The following is a 24,825-nucleotide window of genomic DNA, read 5'->3' as shown; positions in this document are numbered from 1 at the left end:
CTCTCCCGATCCCTTCATACACATGCAGGCTTGGCTCAGCCAAGTGTGCGTGTGTTCTGATCTAAATTCCTCCTAGGGGTAATGACCGCCTTAGGCCCCTTGCACACGACCGTATGCCCTTCAAGGCATACGGTCCGTGAGCGGGCCATATGTCCCGGAGCGGCATTGATCGTGCGCACGGGAACACACAGCATCATAGATTACAATGATGCTGTGCACGTCTGGCCGCCCGCAGGACTATTGTCCCACACTCATGAGATCATATGAGTGCGGAACAATAGTCCTGCGGACACGTAATCTATGATGCTGTGTGTTCCCGTGCGCACGATCAATGCTGCTCTGGGACATATGGCCCGATCACGAACTGTATGTCTTGGAGGGCATACGGTCGTGTACAAGGGGCCTTAGTAAGACAGAGACGGCATGCATGGTGATTGGTGAGCAATCTCCTGACCAACTTCCAGAAGGTCTTTATCCTATAAGAAGGGCTTGGCCCTTACAATCTTTGAAGAAGAGAATTTATTTTAATCAACTTTTAGAAAAGACAAATGCATAATTTTTCGACATAATCTCCCTCCTTTTCAATCCACTTTGTCCATCTGTCAGCAAGCTTTCGTATTAACTCATAAAAAAATGTTTTAGGCTGAGCTGTGAGCCGCTGTCTTCACCTCTTCATCCAACATCACTCTTTGTCCTCGTAGGGCCACCTAATCTACTATCGCTCATCTATCCAACAGAATCGGTCCACGCTCAATGTTGTCCTCAATCGTTGACGTTAGTCCAGCTCCTTCTTCATGGCTGACACTTGTATGACCTCTCTATCCATTTATACACAGTTCTTCGCGACAAAACACATCCTCCATATTGTGCACAAAGTCTTCAATAAATGTCGACACCAGAAACGCCCTCAGACCACAAAAATCGAATCTCTGCACGCTGCTCTTTTGTACAGATCACAAGTTGAGCAGCCTTTGTTTCCTGTTCCGCGGTCATCAATGAACTGATGTAACACGTACAACCCTGCACAGCAGTGACTGGGGATATGATGTCAAAAAATGCTCATAGAATATATGATAATAATTCACCAAGCAAACTGTGTCTTAAAAGGGTTTTTACAGGATTTTTTACTGACTACCTGTCCTCTGGATAGGTAATCAGTGTCTGATCGGTGGGGGTCTGACACCCGGGACCCCTGCTGATCAGCTATTTTGAGAAGGCAGTGGCCCTCCTGCGAGCGCCGCTGCCGTCTCACAGCTGACCAAGCACGGAGCCGTACATTGTATAGCGGCTGTGCTTGGTATCGCAGCTCAGACCTATTCACTTGACTAAGGTTTGAGCTACTCCTAGGGCATGTGAATGTGACGTCACTCGGCCTATGAAAAGCTGAAAGAAGGCCGCGGCACTACTACGGGTGGTGCTGCTTTCTCAAACAGCTGGTCGGCAGGGGTCTGGGTGTCAGACCCCCACCGCCCACAAAACTCCTGGAAAACCCCTTTTAAAGGCCATGTACACCTTTTGGGGGCAATGTTTATTTTTATTTTCATGATTGCATTTTACTCATTTTGAGCTCAAAAGTTTTTCAATTGTCTATTAAAAATATTAAGCTATTCTGTCACAAAGGGTTAACTGTTAATCTAGCTGTGCGAATGGTACTTTCACTTTGGGCCGGTCATCTAATAACCCTTATTAATCTCAAAATTACTATAAGGTCATAAACACTTGCCGTATATAGGAGCGGAGCAATAATAAATGTTTTGCAGGTCAGAGATAAGGAGCCGTCAGCTGAGCTGTCTGACAGAACAGAGTGAAAATCCAGGTCCTGTTACTAGAGAAACTCAAGGCTGCACAGAGACAGGGGTTCAACATTTTGTAATAAAGACCAATTGAAAAAAAAAATTTTTAGATCAAAATAAGTACAATGCAATAATAAAAAAATTGCCCGCAATGGTGTGCATAACCTTTAAGTACTTAGGCAAATTATTGGGAGCAAGTGTTCATAGTAACACGCATTCCCGAAAATTGGAATGTATAATCGAGCAGTCGATCAGCTGATGAACGAACAAACGCTGGTTCATTGATGATGACATTTTTCCCCGGGATGAAAGATGCCCGATTATCGGCACCACATCTCCCTGTGTAGTCAGGAATGTGCTGCTGATAATGAATAGAACAGAATAATGGAGGAACGAATCGTGCCTCTGGCATTCAGCTTGCATCGGCGTGTGTAATTAGGCTGTGCAAATGAGCAATGATGGATGTGCTCTTCTCCATCGGCGCTCGTGCTTTCTGCATATTTTAAGGAAAATACTTGAAATTATGTTTCAAGGAAATGTGTCACCAACATTTTTATCTGCCAGTTAAAACCAGATATTAACACATCTCCTTTTTTTCTAAAATCATTTTTTATTTTCTAATTACAGATTTTTTAAATTCTATTTCCTGAACATTCTTATGGAGGCGGCCATTTTGCCTGAGCTGTTTTTAACAGCATTTAGAAAGCATTCAGAAAATTGCTTTACGGCAGCCCCATGGGTCGGGAGGGGACCCCTGGGACTTCTATGGGAGAGTTTTCTAGGCATGTTCTGTGACCTGGGCAGATGACATTGGACAAGGAAGGAATAGGCTCTGACAACCACCTATTGTGAATGGTGGATCCTGTCTTATCTATACACAGAGGTGATATTATCATCATTACAGGCAGGATTAGAATGACGGCAGATAAGAAGATAACTGCAGTAAAGTGACAGACCAAGAAGTGGCGCTTATTATTAGGCTTAGTGGCCATTGGGAAAACTGCAGGATTTCTATATATTTTTTTTTTTAAATATAGATATTGACATGGAAAATTCAAAATAACATGAAAAATTCTAAAAATGTGAAAAACAGGATTTAAATAATAGTTCATTTTCTGATGACGCTTTCCTTTAATCCTTTCTTTACTTATTACTTTATCAGTGGAGAAAGCCTCTGGTGACCGCTTATCTCCCTGAGAACAAAAGGATCGGACATGAACAGTCCCATCTGTCCCCCAAACATCTGCTGTCGGGAGATTGCTGTAGATGGTTGGCCGGTCCTGCCGAATCAGCCGTTTTGGCTGACGGGTATCTAATGTGTATGGTCAGCTTTAGATCAGAGGAGGAAGTATCCCGGGGGGGCCAGGTATGTTTCCAGTAGAAGAGTGTGATAACACCAGACGGTTGGTGCACCTCCACCATTGTTGTGAGGGCATGATCGGCGAGCTGCAAGGCCGAAGTACAGACATGTGCTGTGCCTGGGAAAGACTCCATCTGGCTGCTTTTCAGATCACAGGGTTAAAGTCCAGTCTTCTTTACAGTGGCAGCTGCTGTGTCTGTTGTCGTAGAGATGAATTTCTCAACTTCCACACAAAAAATAATTTACATTTTATGAGTAACATCCTTACAGCTATTTCATATAGTTACATCATCACCTTGTGCAGGCCCTGGCGAGGCATCCGTGGACAAGAATCCTTAAAGGGGTTGTCCAAGTTATATTTATGGCACGGATCGCTCCTATAGAAGTGTATGGGAATGATCCGTCCCATTGAAATGAATGGGACGGTTAGGTGTAATTGCACCTGCTCACTGCTGCAGAGGCGACGGCGGGAAGGTGAACAGTGAAGAGGAGGCAGCGCTGGCACAGCGCGGGCGCCTTCTCTTCAAACAGCTGATCGGCGGGGGTGCCGGGTGCCGGACCCCAGTCTATCTGATATTGATGACCTATCCTGAGGATAGGTCATCAATAAATATAACTTGGACAACCACTTTAAAAATCTTTCTGACTTTTAGGTAGAGAGTGACTACACCATGATGCAAGACCAAACCTCTCAAATAAACTGACTTTTAATACTGACATCCGACACCCAGGACCCCTACCAATCAGCCTCTGAGTGCCTCAGCCTTCTTGCAGACCAGTGACGTCACATGATATAGGTCTAGCTCAGTCCTGTCCAAGTGAATGCGGACCGAGCTGCAGTACCAAGAACAACCACTATACAATGTATGGCGCTGTACGTGGCAAGCTGTGAGAAGGCAGTGGCTCTCATTGGAGCATCTCAGTCTGATTGGGTGTCGGACCCCTTCCCTTTTAAATACTTCTGATCTATCCTGAAGATAGGTCATCAGTATAAAAAACAGTCAGAAAACCCCCTTTGATACAAACAGATGTCAAGGTGTTAAAATCTTGGTCATGAACAGACTGGTCCACTGTCTGCTTTCATAAATATGCGTATTCCTCTGTGCTATCCCTCTGTTATTCTTCCTGGAAATGTATGAAGGCATTCCATGTTACCAGTCCCCTTATCAACAGGCGGTATCTTTATGCTGTTGGACTATGTAGGTAAGGCCCTAATAGACATCCGTACGTGGCAGGCCCAGGGAAAATTGTTAGCCCCCCCCCCCCCCCCCCCCGGCTGCTATGGCAGTCACTTGGCACCCAGCAGTTGCATTGTTTGTGGGCTGGTGAGAGAGTGAGCCCATTCACTAATCACTTACATGCCGCAGTCACCACTGTCTGTGGCATCTAGGGTGCCAAATGTAACACAGCTGGCACCAGCAAATGATGTCATGGGCACAGCTCATAAGCCCGCTTCATCACTGTGCCATAATAGTACTGGTGTATTCAAATAAATGAGACTGCACTGCAGTTCCCGGCACCGCTGCGTAGTCAGGAGCGCTGCTCTGCAGGAAAAAGGAAGACGACGCTAAGCCAGTGCATGTGATGGAGTATCCTATGGATGTGCCTTTGCCTCCAGCCCTGTGGTCACTATGTCGTCTCTCCTCGCAGTGCTCTGTCAGACCTTCGCCAGAACGGGCCTTCTCACCCCGTTTGCCTTCAGCGATGAGTTGAGCACAGTCAGACTGCAGCACAGCACCGCCATCACCGAGCTGCTGAGGGCCGCTAAACGGCACATGTACAAGGAGGTAGGTGAGCGTCCATACGGTAGATACAGGGTCACTCTCGCCCTGTGAAGCTCTGATGCTTAATACCTTTCTATTAGGAGCAATGCATGCTGGGAAATGACGCAGTTCTATAAATCTGATTATTGGTTGTTAAGCTCCTGTCTTATTGTCATATACACAGGAAATAACCCACGGTGACCTAAGCTTCCATCTGAACAGGTTAGTGCCAGCAAAAAAGTATGTCATTTACACGGACCTATGATCATCTGTCGGTCTAATAACGCAAATGTCTTCTCAGAGCGAAGGACGTGCTCGCCGATGCCCAGGTATCCCGATACCTGAATGAGTTTGAAGAAATTGCTCAGCTTGGAAAAGGAGGCTACGGGAAAGTGTATAAGGTATAATTCCGGGTCTCTATATCATTTGGAGGGGGGAGGTGGTGTCAAGTTTTTGCCTGTGTTTTTATTACTATGCAGTCGTGGCGTCGTACGGTAATATTGTTCTGTGTGTTATATTTTGTAGGTCAGAAACAAATTAGATGGTCAGTTCTACGCCATTAAAAAAATCCTCATAAAAAAAGTATCCAGGAGAGACTGTAAGAGGGTAAGTTGTCTAAAACGTCCTCCCTATACTGTGGTGCATCTGGTCTTTCCAAGATGTCAGTGCGGTTGTAGATGTTGTGCACTATGTATGATCAGATTTGGAGCCTTATGTGCAGGTCAGGCAGTAAGTACAATTTAAAGGGCATCTGTCAGCAGTTTTGTACCTATGACACTGGCTGACCTGTTACATGTGCGCTTGGCAGCTGAAGACATCTGTGTTGGTCCCATGTTCATATGTGTCCACATTACTGAGAAAAATGTAGTTTTAATATATGCAAATGAACCTCTAGGAGCAATGGGGGCGTTGGCATTACACCTAGAGGTTCTGTTCTCTGCAACTGTCGCACCTTCTCCAAATTGACTGACGGGGCCAGACATGAGGACGTTTGCACTGCTTAGCCTTGCATAGGGCGTGGCAGTTGCAGAGAGAGCAGAGCCTCTAGGTGTAACGGTAACGCCCCCATTGCTCCATAGAGCCTCATTTGCATATACTAAAACATCATGTTTCTCAGCAATGAGGGCACATATGAACATGGGACCAACACGGATGCCTTCAGCTGCCAAGTGCACATGTAACAGGTCAGACAGTTTTATAGGTACGAATCTTATGACAGATGCCCTTTTAAAAGGGTTTTCCAAGATTTTAATACTGATGACCTGTCCTCGGAATCTGAGGGGGTCCGACACCCAGGACCCCCGCCAGTCAGCTGTTTGAGAAGGCATCGGCGCTCCTGTGAGCTCCGCAGCTTACGAAGCACTTCACCATACATTGTATAGCCCCTGTATTTGGTATCGCTCTCTGCCCCATTCACTTCTATTGGGCTGAGCTGCTCCTAGACCATGTGACTGATGAACGTGTCGTCACTGGCCTGGAAGGCTGCAGCACTACTGTGAGCACCGCTGCCTCCACAACCAGCTGATCGGCGGGGGCCTCGGCTGTCAGTCCCCCGCTGATCAGATACTGATGACCTATCCAGAGTAAATATCATCAGTATTAATATCACGGAAAACCCCTTTAAGGTGCCCTTAATAATTACATTATGTGTATGAGGGTGTCTCCACTTCCTCTTCACATCTGCCGTCAGATGTTGGATTTGGATATGCCTCATGCTTTGTTCTCACGGGAGATATGCCTCTGCCAGTGGCTTGTTTTTCTCTCCGCATTGAGAACACATGCATGCTCAGTCGAGTGTGCATGTGTATGACCAGAGAGTCGAGGGTAATAAGTGTCGCCTGAATGAGTGAGTGAATATCTAAGGTGTATGGCCACCTTTACATAGTGAGAATATCATATGGATCTGACCTTCACCATCACGTTGTCATACAGCGTGTGACGTGCAGCTCTGGGTAGACATGTACAAGCTGTAAGCATGTTGATTGTACCCGTATAGTGCATGGCATAATACAACAGGAAACCTTGACTTTTTTATGCTTTCTGTCCATTTATTACATTTTAACGTGCATTAAACGTTCTATAGAAAATATATACGGTGAAAACGTAAAAATATATTTTTTAATGTAAATGTTGCTTTGCTCATTCACAGGTACTTCGTGAAGTTAAGGTATTGGCCGGATTACATCATCCTAATATTGTTGGGTACAATACAGCTTGGATGGAACATGTGCAGCCACCAAATTCAAAATGTATGTCCCCTTGCCGTAGGCACACTTTCTCACAAAAAGTTAGCTATGGACAACATCAGCAGACAGTTTTCTATTTTGATTATTTAGATGCATTTTTTTTCCATAGTTATTTTTTTTAATTAAAGGGAACCTGTTACCAATATTTTGTGTATAGAGCTGAGGACATGGGTTGCTAGATGGCCGCTAGCACATCCGCAATACCCAGTCCCCATAGCTCTGTGTGCTTTTATTGTGTAAAAAAAAAAACAGTTTGATACGTCAGACAGCCAGAGCGCCGTAATCTCGCGATGCGCGAGCTAGCGCATGCACAGCGTCCTCAGTGTTCTTTCCCTGTGATGGCATTAGCCTCAGGGAACGAACTGCGCATGCGCTAGCTTTCTGACGTCGGGGAGCAAGGAGGAGATTCTGAGGATGCGGGGCGGTGCTGGGCTCCTTCACGCTGGACTCGTCTCAGGTTAATTTGCATATGTATCATTGTTTTTTTTTTACACAATAAAAGCACAGAGAGCTATGGGGACTGGGTATTGCAGATGTGCTAACGGCGATGTAGCAGCCCATGTCTTCAGCTCTATACCCAAAATCCCAGTGACAGGTTCCCTTTAAGTGTTGCATCATCTGGCTTCTGTAGCTTCTATGTTTCACAGTGCATAGCAGCTGCAGAAGGTTGTTCTGTGCAGGGCCGGCCTTTGGGGTGTGCGGGCTGTGCGGCCGCACAGGGCGCCATAGCAACAGGGGCGCCGGGCGGCCGACAGCCCGCAATGTAATATGGGCAGGCGAGGCGGCACTTATGTTTTCCCACGGGGCGGGCGGGCCCCCGCCCCCTCCCCTGTATTCAGCAGGGGGCGCACGTTGCGGTTTTAAAAAAAAAAAACTTCGGGCGGCGGGCGGCTGGCGGCGCCCCTCATTCTGCGCCGCCTGAGTGGCTGAGGCTCTGCCTGCGCCTGCTGTGTGCTGTTAGTGTAGCGTGGCCGAGCTCTGTTCGATCCGCGGTACAGGAGCTTTTGTTTCCTGTACCCGGCCGGACTGACAGGAAGTGCTCACTTAGTGTGCACTTCCTGTCAGTCCGGCCGGGTACAGGAAACAAATGCTCCTGTACCGCGGATCGAACAGAGCTCGGCCACGCTACACTAGAGGTGGAAAAGAGAGTGGGAGGGGGGAGGAAATAATGAGAGTGATGGGGGGGGGGAGGAAATAATGAGAGTGTCGGGGAGAAATAATGAGAGTGATGGGGGGGGGGGAGAAAAATAATGAGAGTGATGGGGGGGGGGGGAGAGAAATAATGAGAGTGATGGGGGGGGGGGGAGAAAAATAATGAGAGTGATGGGGGGGGGGGGGAGAAATAATGAGAGTGATGGGGGGGGGAGAAATAATGAGAGTGATGGGGGGGGGGGAAGAAATAATGAGAGTGATGGGGGGGGGGGGAAATAATGAGAGTGATGGGGGGGGAGAAATAATGAGAGTGATGGGGGGGGGAATAATGAGAGTGATGGGGGGGGAGAAAATAATGAGAGTGATGGGGGGGGAATAATGAGAGTGATGGGGGGGAATAATGAGAGTGATGGGGGGGAGAATAATGAGAGTTATGGGGGGGAGAATAATGAGAGTTATGGGGGGAGAATAATGAGAGTGATGGGGGGGAGAATAATGAGAGTGATGGGGGGGAGAATAATGAGAGTGATGGGGGGGGGAGAATAATGAGAGTGATGGGGGGGGGAGAATAATGAGAGTGATGGGGGGGAGAATAATGAGAGTGATGGGGGGGAGAATAATGAGAGTGATGGGGGGGAGAATAATGAGAGTGATGGCGGGGGGGAGAATAATGAGAGTGATGGGGGGGAGAATAATGAGAGTGATGGGGGGGAGAATAATGAGAGTGATGGGGGGGGAGAATAATGAGAGTGATGGGGGGGAGAATAATGAGAGTGATGGGGGGGAGAATAATGAGAGTGATGGCGGGGGGGAGAATAATGAGAGTGATGGCGGGGGGGGAAATAATGAGAGTGATGGCGGGGGGGGGGGAATAATGAGAGTGATGGCGGGGAAAATAATGAGAGTGATGGGGGAGAATAATGAGAGTGATGGGGGGGAGAATAATGAGAGTGATGGCGGGGGGGGGGGGGGGAAATAATGAGAGTGATTGGGGGGGGAATAATGAGAGTGATGGCGGGGGGGGGGGGGGGAATAATGAGAGTGATTGGGGGGGGGGGAATAATGAGAGTGACAATGGAGTCCCCAGAGCCAGACTGCAGCCAGAGTCCAGATCATCTTATTGTCCTGGTGGTAAGTAGACAATGCAATATGTTTATTATTTAATTGTTTAGTTATTAATACTACATTGGAAACTAATTTTCTCAGCTGGACACCGGCCGACATGCGCTGGGGGCCTCACCAGCGGTTAGGGTAGGGAAAAAGCACTGGCCCGTACGTACATTTTTCCCTTCCCTAACCGCTGGTGAGGCTCCCGGTGCATGCGCAGTGTCGGCCGGTGTTCAGCTGAAAACATCCATCCGATCACTGCGCATTGGCCCATAGTTTTTCCCTACCCTAACCGCCGGCGAGGCTCCTGGCGCATGCGCTGCTGTGAAATTTCCCTAACCTGTCGTTGTGCGCCTGCGCGATGCTGCACACCTCCTCACGTCATGTCCGGTGCGACCGGAAGTGACGAGGGTAGGGAAATCTCACGAACTAGGGAAGTATAACATTACACCGGCCTTTGGGGTGTAAGGGCTGGTAACTACTTGGTTGGATAGTCAGCCAGCCTATGCCATGATGCCAGCAACAAGCATTTTTTTTTTTTTTTTTTTGGGGGGGGGGGGGGGCGCCACAAGGTTAGCTCGCACAGGGCGCCTGAACACCTAAGGCCGGCCCTGGTTCTGTGATCAGTCCGTCAGACTAGCTGTCTGATTTCTCAGCCTTCAGCCCCTCACTCTCCCTATCTGAACAAATTTCTAAGCCAATTTATGATCAAATGAAAAATGGCTTAGAAAAATGTTCAGGAGAGACGGGGACTAAAGGCCAAAACAGAGCAGGCATTCAGTGTTGACATGGCCAGCGGGCAGCCTTGATATAAAGTGGTGGGATTCAGCTTTTTAGCATAAAGCGCAGTAGTTTATTGCATTTTACAAATTTTACTTTGCAGGCTTTTCATGGAAAAATCCCTTTAATTGCTGACATGCTTGTACTAAAGGGCGGTAGGCAGTCCATGAGAAAGAATGAAGCCCTGATGGAACATAGATCAATAAAATGTTAAATTCTGCAATACTTGCATATTCTTAAAGATTTTTTTTGTGTGTGCCATGATTTTAGGTAAGCCGATCAATTCATTACAAGCTATTAAAGGTTCTTCCAACCACAACTCTGAGGAGTAAGTATTGCCCCAGATGCTTGTCTAATGCACCTTTTCTATTACAGGGTTGTTCTCCCTTTTTATTATTTTTTATTTTATTTTCCAACCTTGAAAAATTGTTGGCAGAGTGGTTTGAAAATATAAAAAAAAGCCTCTTAAAGGGGTTGTCAGGGTTCAGACATATCTCCTTCTTACCCCCACTCAGCCCCTCTGACATGAGCTTCGGAGCATTTCGTGCTCTGATGCTCTCTCTTGCCCTGCGCAGGGCAAAGACGGTTCGTTTACATTTTTACACTGCTAGGCAGAGGCTTCCATCTAGCTGTGAGCCTGGTGACGTCACCGGCACTGATGGTCGGGCTTTAGCGCTGCCCTAGCCTGTAAAATGGCTAGGGCAGCACTAAAGCCCGCCCATTAGTGCTAGTGACCTCATCAGGCTCACTGCTAGCCGCCTAGCTCACCCATAGAGAGCCAGTATGTCACCAGATCTCCAGAAAAAGCCCTTGCCCTGCGCAATTCAGAGCAGAGCAAGGGGGAGCATCAGAGCATTCAAATTCTCCGATGCTCATGTCGGAGAAGCTAAGTGGTGGAAGAAGGAGATGTGTCCGGGTTCAGCTCTGAACCCGGATAACCCCTTTAACAACTCCCTGCCCTTTGCCTTCTGCTTCCTGCAACCATCCCAGCACTGCAGAATTGCTTGGAGATGGCCTTTGCCAATCACTGGCCACAGAAATGACCCGCCTCAGCCATTGATTGGCTGAATAGGCATTTTCTGTGTGTTGTGAGGGAGCAGAAAGAGTCGCAGGGGATCAGTCAGGTGAGTAACGACTCTTTCATGTTTCTACGCCACTCTGAGCCAACTGCCATGAATAATTGGGAGCTGAAAAGACCCTTCGAATACAGTCTATAAAGAGGTGTCATTAAAGTGTTTTTCCTGCCAATCAGCTAGTTGAAGAGAAGGCCGCGCTCCATGCGAGTGCTGCCTTCCCTTTATTGTTTACCTGCTCGCCATCAACATCGCAGCGGTGATCAGGTGTAACTACAAGCTGTCCCATTCACTTCTATGGGATGGTTCCTTCCTATACAAGTGTATTCTACAGAGCCATCCCATTGAAATGAATGGAACGGCTTGTAATTACTCCTGCTCGCTGCTGCATTGTCGGCAGTGAGCAGGTAAACAAGGAAGGGAGGGCTATCGGGTGTTGACCACCACCGATCTGATATTGATGACCTATCCTGAGTATTATAACTTAAGAGATCCATGTATATTAAGATCTAAGGACATGATCAGAAAAGCCTTTCCTCATCTCTTAGAATGGGTTCAGAGGCAAATGTATGAATCATTGTGTGCACAGAGCCCTCTAGTAAACATAGATTTTGTTTCCCTTTGTCCTATGACAGCACCAGGAGAAAGTGTCCTCCGCCCAGGACAGGAACCCACAGATATTTAAGAAGGAGGGACCTCTCCATTCCTCAGTGGTTTTCCTGTCCTAGGAGAGGATTCCTATAAGCGTCTGCTGGGGAGTACTTTCTCTCCAAGTTAACCTTGCCGGCTGGGCTGGGGAGCGTGCTGGGTGAGTTCCCCGCTACGTGCTCCCTGAAGACTGTGGCGGCATACCAGTAAACTCCAGTCCAGAGGTCCCTCCTTTCTGCCTAGACATAGCATTTCCCTGTCTGTGGTACGGGCTCCATCAGCAGGGGACGGGAGCGCAGGGATTGCGAACGTAGCACTTCCCATCCGTAGTATCGCAAGACCACGGACGAGATCTCGCAATACTTTGTCACCTGGTGCGCTGAAGTGCGGGAGATTTGAATTTCCGGCGCGTTTAGCCCAGCTAGAGCGGCCTGTGGATCCTTGCCGTGAAGGACCTGATCCAAGGCGTGTGTTGGACCTCTGTCAGCATGGAGGACGCTAGAGAGGCCCAGAAGGACCAGCCTACCCCTGCACCTTTGGTATGGCTGGAGGGTATGTACAGCAGGGGGGTTCTATTCCCCTTCTTTGGGTTTCCGTTTACATTGGGTTTATTATGGCATATTGTCTTTTAGGATAAACCTAGGAAAGTGTCGGCTAAGACAAAGCATAAGGAATGCAGAATTTGTAAGACCAAATTGCCCCCTTCCTATGTTAAGCTACTCTGTCGCTCCTGCATAGAAAACGCTATAACAGAAGACTCCCCCTCAATGTTCAAAGGTATGAAAAGACTGATTAGAGAAGAAATGGGTAACGCCCTTAAATCTAAAAAAAAGTAGCCCATAAAAGCAAAGACAGATCCCCTTCTGGGCAAAGCTTTTTGGACGTCTCTAGTTCGGATGAAAATACGTTAGTGGAAAGTGGGGAGGTTTCATCCGACTCATCCTCAGATGAGGATAGAGGTGGTAGACCCTCTTTCCCATTCAGGATGTTGATCAATTTCTGAAAGCAGTTAGCGCTAGAATGAATATTGAGGACCCTAAGGCCCCTTTCACACAGGCGAGTTTTCCGTGCGGGTGCGATGCGTGCGGTGAACGCACAGCACCCGCACTGAATCCTGACCCATTCATTTCTATGGGGCTGTGCACATGAGCGGTGATTTTCACGCATCACTTGTGCGTTGAGTGAAAATCGCAGCATGCTCTATATTGTCCGATTTTTCACGCGACTCAGGCCCCATAGAAGTGAATGGGAAGCGTGAAAATTGCATAGCATCCGCAAGCAAGTACGGATGCGGTGCGATTTTCACGCACGGTTGCTAGGAGACGATCGGGATGGAGACCCGATCATTATTATTTTCCCTTATAACATGGTTATAAGGGAAAATAATAGCATTCTGGATACAGAATGCATAGTAAAACGGCGCTAGAGGGGTTAAAAAATAATAAAAAATAATTTAACTCGCCTTAGTCCACTTGATCGCGAAGCCCGGCATCTCCTTGTGTCTCCTCTGCTGAACAGGACCTGGGGTGAGCATTAAATAGAGGTTAAGGACCTTTTGATGACGTCACTCCGGTCATCACATGGTCTTTTACCATGGTGAATCACCATGGTAAAAGATCATGTGACGTACCATGTGATGACCGGAGTGACATCATCGAAGGTCCTTAACCTCTATTTAATGCTCACCCCAGGTCCTGTTTTTAACCCCTCTAGTGCTGTTTTACTATGCATTCTGTATTCAGAATGCTATTATTTTCCCTTATAACCATGTTATAAGGGAAAATAATACAATCTTCAGAACATCAATCCCAAGCCCGAACTTCTGTGAAGAAGTTCGGGTTTGGGTACCAAACATGCGCGATTTTTCTCACGCGAGTGCAACGCATGACAATGTTTTGCACTCGCGCTGAAAAATCGCGCATTTTCCCGCAACGCACCCGCCTCTTATCCGGGCAAAAAAACTGACGCCCGTGTGAAAGAGGCCTAAGAAAGTAAGATCAGTCCAGGACATAATGTTTAAAGGGTTGGAAGAAAAAAAAAAAAAGATAGTTTTTATTCATGAAAACGTGGCAGCTATGATCACGAATGAGTGGAAAAATCCAGACAAATGTAATTTTATTCCCTCGTCGTTAAACGCAATTACCCCTTTGACGCCGCGGATTCAGTACTCTGGACTGCGCACCGAAAATTGACATACTGATTGCTAAAGTGTCACGCAGATCATCTTTGCCTTTTGATGACCTAGGGCAGCTTGAAGACGCCATGGACAGGAGAGCAGATAGCTTTCTAAGGCGAACATGGGAGTCAGCAGGGGCTTCCCTTAAAGGGAACCTGTCACCGGGATTTTGTGTATAGAGCTGAGGACATGGGTTGCTAGATGGCCGCTAGCACATCCGCAATACCCAGTCCCCATAGCTCTGTGTGCTTTTATTGTGTAAAAAAAAACGATTTGATACATATGCAAATTACCCTGAGATGAGTCCTGTCCCTGACTCATCTCACATACAGGACTCATCTCAGGTTAATTTGCATATGTATAAAATCGTTTTTTTTTTTACACAATAAAAGCACACAGAGCTATGGGGACTGGATATTGCGGATGTGCTAGCGGCCATCTAGCAACCATGTCCTCAGCTCTATACACAAAATCCCGGTGACAGGTTCCCTTTAAACCAAACATAGCGGCCACTTGTACTGCTAGGGCCCTTATCTTATGGGTTAAGCAGTTAGGGGACCAGATTAAGGATAAGACTCCTAGGGACCAGCTATTAGAATCTATCCCGGTTATTGCCAAAGCAGCTGACTTTCTGGCTTCCGCCGATGCGGTTAGATTGTCTGCTTGTTCATCTTCCCTGGCTAATTCAGCTCGCAGAGCCCTTTGGCTTAAGTATTGGTCAGGGGACGTGGCGTCTAAGAATAGACTATGTAATATTCCATGTGAAGGAAAATACTTGTTCGGGTCTGCCTTAGACGATATTCTTGAAAAAGCAGGAGATAGAAAGAAAGGGTTTCCCCCCTTCTTTTTGTAAGCAGAATCCCTCCTTTCGCCAGAATAGAAGATTCTCAGGTACAGAGACGAGCCAGAATAAGAGAGATTCCAAGTGGAAGTTCTCTTTTTCCAAATCCAAAGGGTTCTTGTTCAGAGGCCGTAATTCCATCACTGCCAAAAAAGACAACCCCCAATGACGCCAGGGTGGGAGGGAGGCTGTTGCACTTCCTCCCAGCCTGGTCAGAGATTTCGGGAGGGATTCAGACTGGAATTCAAGAGTCTTCCCCCAGAAATTTTTTGGGTAACAGAGGTAGGCCCAAGGGCTCAGAAGGCTCTAGAAAAAGAGGTAGAGAAACTTATTTTAAAAGGGGCGCTTATCTCTTGTCCTCCATCAGAAGAAGGTATGGGGTTCTACTCCAACCTTTTTCTGGTTAAAAAACCCCCCAAAAAACAATGGAGAATTCAGAACCATCATAAATTTAAAGGAAACCTGTCACCTGGATTTTGTGAATAGAGCTGAGGACATGGGGTGCTAGATTGACGCTAGCACATCTGCAATATCCAGTCCCCATAGCTCTGTGTGCTTTTATGGTGTCAAAAAAACACCCGATAGATATGCAATTTAACCTGAGATGAGTTCAGCGCGAAGGAGCCAAGCACCGCCCCGCATCCTCCGAATTTCCTCCTTGTTCTCCGACGTCACAAAGCTGAAGCGCCGTAATCTTGCAATGCGCAAGCGCAGTGTCGGCATAGTGTTCCTTTCCTGTAAAACAAAACATGCAATGCAACAGCTCTCTGCAAACCAAATAAAGTACAAAAATGCATAATGATTGCTAGTGCTATACTTATAAATTCGAGATGCTTGGCAAATAATTTTGTACAAAATTATTTGAGCCCGTCAGCCGCACGTAACACTGTAACACTGGTTTCTAACACTAAATTCTACCTGTTATGTGCCATGACGGCTACCATACAATTGAGAGTGTGGACTCTCATTGCATTCTTTGGTGGCCTTTTGGCACTACGAGTGGTGTGGAGTGGGCCCGGCATGCATGTTCGTACCTGCATTCCTTGGATATAATGGAGGCCATTTTGGCACCAAAGATGACAGAAATTAAAGCAGGCCCAGCATGCATGTGGAACCTACACTCCCTGAATTGTATGGTAGCCGTCATTCTACAGGTAGAATTTAGTGTTAGGAACCACAGAGATCTTACAGCGATCGCCTTGACGTGCGGCAGACGGGCTCAAATAATTTTGTACAAAATTATTTGCCAAGCATCTCTAATTTAGAAGTATAGCACTAGCAATTATTATGCATTTTTGTACTTTATTTGATTTGCAGAGGGCTGTTGCATTGCATGTTTTGTTTTACAGTGTTGTTTTTAGCCATCGCAACGTGCCCCTGCGCACTGGGATGTGCTGACTGACCCCCTTTTTCTTTGCAGTGTTCCTTTCCTGTGCTGGCATCCGCCTCAGGGAACAAACTGCGCATGTGCTAGCTCGCGCATTGCGAGATTACGCGCTCTATCTTTGTGACGTCGGGGAGCAAGGAGGAGATTCGGAGGATACTGGGCGGTGCTGGGCTCCTTCATGCTGGACTCATCTCAGGGACAGGACTCATCTAAGGTTAATTTGTATATGTATCAAATCGTTTTTTTTACACAATAAAAGCACACAGAGCTATGGGGACTGGGTATTGCAGATGTGCTAGCGGTCATCTAGCAGCCCATGTCCTCAGCTCTATACACAAAATCCAGGTGACAGGTTCCCTTTAAAGAAATTAAACAAGTTCTTAGTATACAGAAAATTCAAAATGGAGACAAAGTCAGTAGTGGACCTCCTGTACAGGGACTGTTATATGGTGGTCCTGGACATCAGGGACACACATCACCATCTCCCAATATACCCGGCTCATCAGAGGTTCCTGAGAGTGGCACTGAAGATGCAGGGCTGTATGAGACATTTTAAGTTCCAGATTTTCCAAGTTCCTCCCTGGGACCTAAATTTTGTATTTGATGAAAGGACCCTTTGAACCCATTTCTGAGATCAGAATGTTGACTCTTAAATGTCCAGGCCTTGTCTATCATTCCCCAATATACTTCCATCCAGGAGGATAGAATTGTTCTTAGACCAGACCCAGCTTTTCTTCCCAAGGTAGTGTCAAACCTCCATAAATCTCAGGAGGTAGTACTTCCGTCCTTTGGTACCAATCCCAGGTGTCAGAAGGAATTGTAGTTTAGTTACTTAGGAGATGTTTTCTAGCCTACCTGGATGCTACTAGAGAATGGAGGAAGTCGGGGGCCTTGTTTGTCCAGTATTCAGGTCCTAATAAAGGAAAGGCTGCTAGCAAAAGTTCTATAGCCAGGTGGATTAAGCAAGCTAGCTTATGTTTCCTTACAGAAACCGGTACCTATGGGTTGGACGGTGCACTCAACAAGAGCGATATCTACTTCTTGGGCAGAGAGAGCAGATGCGTCTATTCTCGACATTTGCAAAGCACCTACCTGGTCTTCTGAACCGTCTATAGGCACTATAGACTGGACCTTTCTTCTGTCTCTGACCTTTCCTTTGGGCGTTAAGTCTTTCAGGCTGTTATCCCACCCTAGCGCTCTCTCTCCGAGATCTCTCCTGGTGCTGTCATAGGACGAAGGGAAAAATGATAATTACTCTTACCGGTAATTTGATTTTCCAGAGTCCATGACAGCACCCTTATATTCCCTCCTTGATGGGTCTTGGTTATGGTGCACAGGGTGCGCAGCAAAAAAAAAAAGAGAGAGAAAAACGCAATGGATTTAAAAGGATAATTATCGGGGATGCTCTCTTTGTCTCTGAAGACCACTGAGGAATGGAGAGGCCCCTCCTTATTAAATATCTGAGTTTCCTGTCCTGGGCGGAGGATCCTCTCTCCTGGTGCTGTCATGGACTCTGGAAAAGTTTATTTTTTTTTATTTTAACTCTTATGCTCCCTCTAGTGGTGGCTGCAGGCAGTCAGAATTGTATGATTTTAAAGGGGTACTCTCATCTCAGACATTGGTGGCATATGGCTAGGATATGCCACCAATGTCAGGTGCAGGTCCCACCTCTGGGACCCACTCCTATCTCCAGAAAAGGGTCCCCAAAATGAACAGAGAACAACTGCCCATGCACTCCCACTCTCCATTCATTTCTGTGGGAGTTTTGAAAATAGCTGAGCGCCAGTTCTGCTTTTTTTTTTTTTTTTTTTTTTTTTTTTTTTAGCAGTCCCACAGACGTGATTCGAGCGGTGGCCACACTTGTGCAGTGCGCTCTCCATTCATTTCTGTGGGACTTCCAAACATATCCAAGCGTGATTGTTCGGCTACTTTTGGAACTCCCATAGAAGTTAAAGGTAACCTGTCACCGGGATTTTGGGTATAGAGCTGAGGACATGGGTTGCTAGATGGTTGCTAGCACATCTGCAATACCCAGTCCCCATAGCTCTGTGTGCTTTTATTGTGTAAAAAAAAACGATTTGATACATATGTAAATTAACCTGAGATGAGTCCTGTTCCTGACTCATCTCACATACAGGACTCATCTCAGGTTAATTTGCATATGTATCAAATAAGTTTTTTATACACAATAAAAGCACACAGAGCTATGGGGACTGGATATTGTGGCTGTGCTAGCGGCCATCTAGCAACCTATGTCCTCAGCTCTATACACAAAATCCCGGTGACAGGTTCCCTTTAATGGAGAGCACGCTTGCAGGTGAGTTTTGGGGCCACGTTCTAGAGATAGTTGCAGGTCCCAGAGGTGAGACCCACACCTATCTGACATTGGTGTCATATCCTAAGCTTTACTACCCTGGAGGACAAAGTGCATAATAATGAACTCATTACTATCATCATCCTTGCAGGAATAATAAGGGAATACAAAGTGTAGAGAGCAGCGGGGGATCTATTGTTTTTGCTGACTCAACTGATGAAAACCAGTCCGTGAACATGGCTTCCGTGGGTAAAGACAAGTATGAAAGCAAGATCAAGAACCTCAGTATTTCGGACATGAACCCATCTGCAGTTAAAGACTCCAATGCCAATGTCCGGTCCTCACCAGAACTGTGCCCAAGGGACAGATGCCCGTTCAATTCTGAAGATGACATGGATGACGAGAGTGATTCCTCGTGTGATGAAGAATGCCCACAAAAAGAGCTCTGCTTGCACAGACACTTTGAGGTATGCGTACATTATGGTGTACATGATATGGTGCTGTTCCTTTTTATCATTACTGTAATACAGGTGTCTTACTCAGTTTCAAAATCTCGCGTCTGAATTTTGGCGCATCTTAAGCCAAAACCCCCTTGTTGGTTGAAGCAAAAAGGTGGCAGTTTTATGGGAAATGGTTTAGACTACTGGATGCCAGTAAAGCCATGATACAGCGATCAACCTTGTTCTCCCTGCATGCGGTCTGTGGTCCATTCAGTGCAAGTTTTTGTGTTTTCACAGATTCAGTATCATTTGATGTTACATATACAGATGAATCTCTGCGAAAGGTCCTTGTGGGATTGGATTGAAGACAGAAACGAGCACTACAGGAACGGGAGAGATTCCGCTAGTAAGTTTCATGTAACTCCAGTATTAGGCTAGGCTAGGTCGCGGCCAGGAGTAGCGGTGTTCCCAACGAAATTAATGGAATCGCTGCAGCAGTCGCAAGAAATCGAGCTGTGTTGGATTTCTTGTGACTGCCGCGGCAATCCAATTAATTTTCTATGGAATCACCGCTACTCGGCGATCCTGGCTGGGACCGGTGTCGCCGTCTAGCCCTAGTGAGTCTAATTGCCTCAGTAATTGTCAGCGCTGTGGAATACGTTGGTGCCGTCTAAAGAGATAAGTGGACAAGCACATGTGCTATATGGTTAATGCTTGATTTTGGGGGAAAAAAAATGCAAATTTTTTTTTTTTGTGTAACCGGTCTGTCCTCAGGATGCTTTGACTTTGTGGATGTCCAGAGTGCTCTGAGCATTTTCTGCCAGCTCTTGGAAGGCGTACGATACATCCATTCCATGGGCGTTCTCCATCGAGACTTGAAGGTATTGTATAATAGCCAATCATTTCACATACTGGTTTCTGTATATGCGCATACAAGTGAGACTTGGTAGCTTTTCTAACAGTGAGCAGATTGCGGGGTTTAGCATTTGACTGTGCATACCTAAAAAGTTTATCAGCGGAGCAGAATTCCCACTGTGTTTAACCCCTTCTTTTTATCGTCGCATTCCAAGAGCTCTAACTTTTTTATTTTTTCGTCTGTATAGCTGTATGAGGGCTTGTTTTTTTGCGGGAAAATTTGTAGTTTTTTTTAATGGCACCATTTTGTGGTACACATAACATTCTGATTTTAACTTTTTTTTTAACTCTTTTTCTGGGAGGGAGATGGGAAAAACGGCAATACTGCCACTGCGTTTTTATGTTATAAATTTTACGGTGTTCATTTTTTGGTATAGATAACATAATATCTTTATTCTCTGGGTCAATATGATTACAGTGATACAAAATACCTATAGGTAAAAAGGAAATCCTGCTCCGGGCGCTTCAAACCCAATTCAGACAGTCTTGGATGTAGAAAGGTTTCTTTATGCCATTATTATTATTTATTATTTAAGCGCCATTCATTCCATAGCGCTGTACATATGATAAGCGGTGCACATACATAAGACAATTGTACTAATCATAAACAAGATGAGTTACAAACTGGTACAGAAGGAGAGAGGGCCCTGCCCGTGAGGGCTTACAATCTACATGGTATGGGAGAAGGACACAGTAGGTGCGGGTGAAGCAGGTCGTGGCGGTATAGAGGCAGCAGGGTCACTGGTTGTAGGCTTGTCTGAAGAGGTGGGTTTTCAGGTTTCTTTTGAAGGATTCCACTGTAGGTGAGAGTCTGATATGTTGGGGTAGCGAGTTCCAGAGTATGGGGGATGCACGGGAGAAATCTTGGAGTAGATTGTGGGAAGAGGCGATAAGAGGAGAGGAGAGAAGGAGGTCTTGTGAGGATCGGAGAGTGCGTGTGGGGATGTATCGGGAAAGTAGCTCAGAGATGTAGGGAGGGGACAGGTTATGGACGGCCTTGTATGTGTTTGTCAGTACTTTGAAGTGGATTCGTTGGGCAATGGGGAGCCAGTGAAGGGATTGGCAGAGGGGAGAGGCAGAGGAGTAATAAGGTGAGAGGTGGATTAGTCGGGCAGCGGAGTTGAGGATAGATTGGAGGGGTGCGAGGGTGCTAGATGGAAGGCCACAGAGGAGAATGTTGCAGTAGTCTAGGCGGGAGATAATGAGGGCATGTACGAGCATTTTCGCAGATTCAAAGTTAAGGAAAGCACGGATGCGGGAGATGTTTTTGAGTTGGAGGCGGCAGGTGGTGGAAAGGGCTTGGATGTGCGGTCGGAAGGAAAGGGCAGAATCTAAGGTCACTCCAAGGCAGCGGGCTTTTTGCCTGGGGATAATGTGCAGCCATTGATCGTGATAGATAGGTCTGTTGGGGGGGGTTGAACAAGATGGGGGAAAGATTATGAATTCTGTCTTATCCATGTTAAGTTTAAGAAAGCGAGAGGCGAAGAAGGATGATATAGAAGATAGACATTGTGGGATTCTTGATAGTAAGGTGGTGATGTCTGGACCAGAGAGGTAGATTTGTGTGTCATCAGCGTAGGAGTGATACTGAAAGCCATAGGACTCTATGAGCTGTCCCAGGCCAAAAGTGTAGATTGAGAAGAGCAGGGGTCCTAGGACAGAGCCTTGCGGGACACCAACAGAGAGGGCATGAGACGAGGAGGTGGTGCGGGAGTGGGAGACGCTAAACGTCCGGTCTGTGAGGTATGATGTGATCCAGGAGAGAGCCAGGTCAGTGATGCCAAGAGATGAGAGTTTGTAACAGAAGGGTGTGGTCAACAGTGTCGAAGGCAGAGGACAGGTCAAGGAGAAGGAGGACAGAGTATTGTTTCTTGGTTTTGGCTGTCAGTAGGTCATTGGTGACTTTGGTAAGGGCAGTCTCGGTCGAGTGGTGGGTTCGGAAGCCAGATTGTAGGCGGTCAAAGAGGGAGCAAGAGGAGAGGTGGGAGGACAGTTCAGAATGGACATGTTGTTCAAGTAGCTTTGAGGCATACGGAAGAAGTGATATGGGGCGATAACTGGACAAGGAAGATGGGTCAAGTGAAGGCTTTTTGAGGATGGGTGTAATGGTAGCATGTTTAAAAGCAGAGGGGAAGACACCAGAGTTTAGTGATAGATTGAAGAGATGAGTTAGGGCTGGGATAAACACTGGGGTGAGGTTAGGGATGAGGTGGGATGGGATCGGGTCAAGTGCACAGGTGGTGAGATGTGATCTGGAGAGTAGAGTGGAGAGTTTTTCTTCTGTAATGGTGGAGAAGCGGGTTTTAGGGGGAGAGGACCGAGCAGTTGTGTAGAGGGTCTGTGGGGACTGTGCACTGAAGCTTTCTCTGATGTGGACTATCTTTTATTTGAAATATTTGGCAAAGTCCTCAGCTGAGAAGAGAGGAGAGGGTGGGGGCGCTGGGGGGCGGAGAAGGGAGTTAAAAGTGCTAAAAAGTTGTTTAGGGCTGTGTGACAGGGAAGATATGAGAGATGAGAAGTAGGCCTGTTTTGCATCAGCGAGTGAGGATTTGAATATGAGAAGGGATTGCTTGTATGCAGTGAGATGATCTATAGAAGGGGATTTTTTCCATCGTCGCTCAGCAGCCCTGGAAGCTTGTCTGAGTTTCTTGGTCAGGTTGGTGTGCCAGTGTTGTCTGTTGATTTTCCGGATTTTGTTATGTGTGAGGGGGGCAACAGTGTCCAGAGCTGTACTTATTGTGGTGTTGTATAGGGTGGTAGCAGCTTCTGGGTCTTGGAGGCAACAGATGGTAGAGAGTGGGAGAAGAGAGTCAGAAAGCAAGCGAAGGTCGAGATGTTTAAGGTTCCTGTGGGGGTGTGCTGGTGTGTGGACCGGGGGGGCTACAGAAGAGACCAGTGAAGAGAAGGTGAGTAGGTTGTGGTCGGATAGGGGGAGAGGCGAGTTAGAAAGGTTAGATAGGGAGCAAAAGCGGGTAAAGATCAGATCCAGAGTGTGACCATCTCTGTGGGTGTGCATTAAAAATGCACACAAGTAACAGCAACGCGTTTAGGGAGTTCAGATCCTGTTGAAGGGGATCTGAACTCCCTGAAACGTGTTGTTTTTACTTGTACGCATTTTTTTATGGAATAAAGAAACCTTTCTACATCCAAGACTGTCTGAATTAGGTTTGATGCGCCCGGAGCAGGATTTCCCTTTTACCTAAAGCACCTTTCCGGAGGGACTGGACACAACCCTATCGAAGGCTTGTCACACAAGAGTCAGTCCTTGGGTGTGCTGCCGCAGGTTGGGGTTCCTTCAGAAGGGATTTCTAAAGGAACCCCGACCTGCAGCAGCACACCCAAGCACTGACCCATGTGTGACAAGCCTTCGATAGGGTTGTGCCTATATTAGCACAACCCCACAAGGTGAGCCTTTAGTGTAAACCTTTGTTACCATCTAATCAAACCTACTACCCTATTGTGCGCTTTCTTGAGCCACGTCCATTTCTTTAAAAGAACCAAATACAGATATTTTTAACATTTTGCTACTTTTTTGCAATAAAACCCCCCTTTTTTTTTAAAAGGAAAAAAATGTTTTTGCATTGCTGCTTCCCAGAACTTTTTTATTTTTCTTTCTATGGAGTTGTGAGGGCTTGATTTTTGCGGGACGACTTGTATTTTTCATTGGTTTAATTTTGGAGTAAATTATGCTTTTTGATTGCATGTTATAAAAAATATTTCATGGCAACTAAGAATAAATGAGCAATTCTGTCATTTTTCTATTTTTTTATTTATTTATTTTTACGGCGTTCACCGTAGAGTATTACTTACGTGATATTTATTTAGTCCGGGTCATTACGGACGCGGCAATACAAAACATGGTGGAGTTTTTATAAAAAGACAGTATCCCTATAGTGCATTGCATTTTAAAGGCAATGCTATTCTAATATTGACCAGCAGGCTGCGCCAGAGAGGCACAGCCTGCTGGAAATTTTTCAAGGGTGGTCTGGAGCCTACATCAGACCCCAGCCAGCCTTCACACACATCGGCACCCCGCAATCGCATTTGCAGGGTGTTGATGGGAGACAGAGGGCTTTACATGCGGCGGGCGCCATTGCCTGGGGCATGTGAAGTGTTAAACAGCACGGATCATCCCTCCTGCCGGTCCAGGCTGTTAGATCAGGACCATGGCTCTCATGTGAGCGCCGGGTCCTCTCTCCCCGTGGCGGCCCAGCCTAAGCCCCCTTAGTGACCGCCATAAAACCACATATCGGTGGTCACTAAGGGGTTAAAGGGGTTTTCCTGGATTTAGCTGATGACCCATCTTCTAGATAGGTCAAACAGCTGATCAGCTGAGTGAGAAGGCACCAGTGCAGAAGGTTGCTGACCACTGATATACACTATTCATTCCACACACCCATGAACTGACTTGTGCCTCTGTTTTGCATAGCCGAGAAATATTTTCTTACAAGGAGCAGATCTTCATGTTCGTATTGGTGACTTTGGACTCGCTTGCAGAGATATTATACAGCACTCGGATTCATGGCTAAAGAAAGATGGGACCAATAGTGAGTAGACTGCATGTAATGTTTACATAAAAGTGAACCATTTAATTTGTGGGCACGCTGAAGTGGCTCTCGGGTTGGGAGCGTCAGTAAGGTTGGTCCGATACTTTGCCTACAATTGACATAGAGGTTGGACACAGCTTACCACCTCCCCCTCCCTGCACAGTGACCTCTACACAAGTCACAGAGCATGGCCAAAACTGTCTCCCATAGACGTTGGCTACGTAGCTGCGGTGAAACATATCTCAAATTGCTGTTAACGGCAGCTCTGGCAAGATAGCCACTC

General features: G+C 46.6%; 1 protein-coding gene across 1 annotated transcript in view; it reads left to right on the top strand.

The window, feature by feature from the left end:
* Positions 1-24,825, top strand: part of LOC122945680 (eukaryotic translation initiation factor 2-alpha kinase 1-like) — a 58,267-nt gene that overhangs the window by 21,323 nt on the left and 12,119 nt on the right. Inside the window, exons 3-12 of the mRNA XM_044304823.1 lie at positions 4,804-4,940; positions 5,101-5,138; positions 5,218-5,317; positions 5,442-5,522; positions 7,066-7,165; positions 10,472-10,529; positions 18,792-19,107; positions 19,378-19,486; positions 19,855-19,961; positions 24,425-24,542. Coding sequence (XP_044160758.1) covers positions 4,804-4,940; positions 5,101-5,138; positions 5,218-5,317; positions 5,442-5,522; positions 7,066-7,165; positions 10,472-10,529; positions 18,792-19,107; positions 19,378-19,486; positions 19,855-19,961; positions 24,425-24,542 — 1,164 coding nt within the window. The remainder of the gene's footprint in view (positions 1-4,803; positions 4,941-5,100; positions 5,139-5,217; positions 5,318-5,441; positions 5,523-7,065; positions 7,166-10,471; positions 10,530-18,791; positions 19,108-19,377; positions 19,487-19,854; positions 19,962-24,424; positions 24,543-24,825) is intronic.

This window comes from Bufo gargarizans, chromosome 8 (assembly GCF_014858855.1).
Source record: "Bufo gargarizans isolate SCDJY-AF-19 chromosome 8, ASM1485885v1, whole genome shotgun sequence".
NCBI lineage: Eukaryota > Metazoa > Chordata > Amphibia > Anura > Bufonidae > Bufo > Bufo gargarizans.
This window is presented reverse-complemented; position numbering and strand designations above follow the sequence as displayed.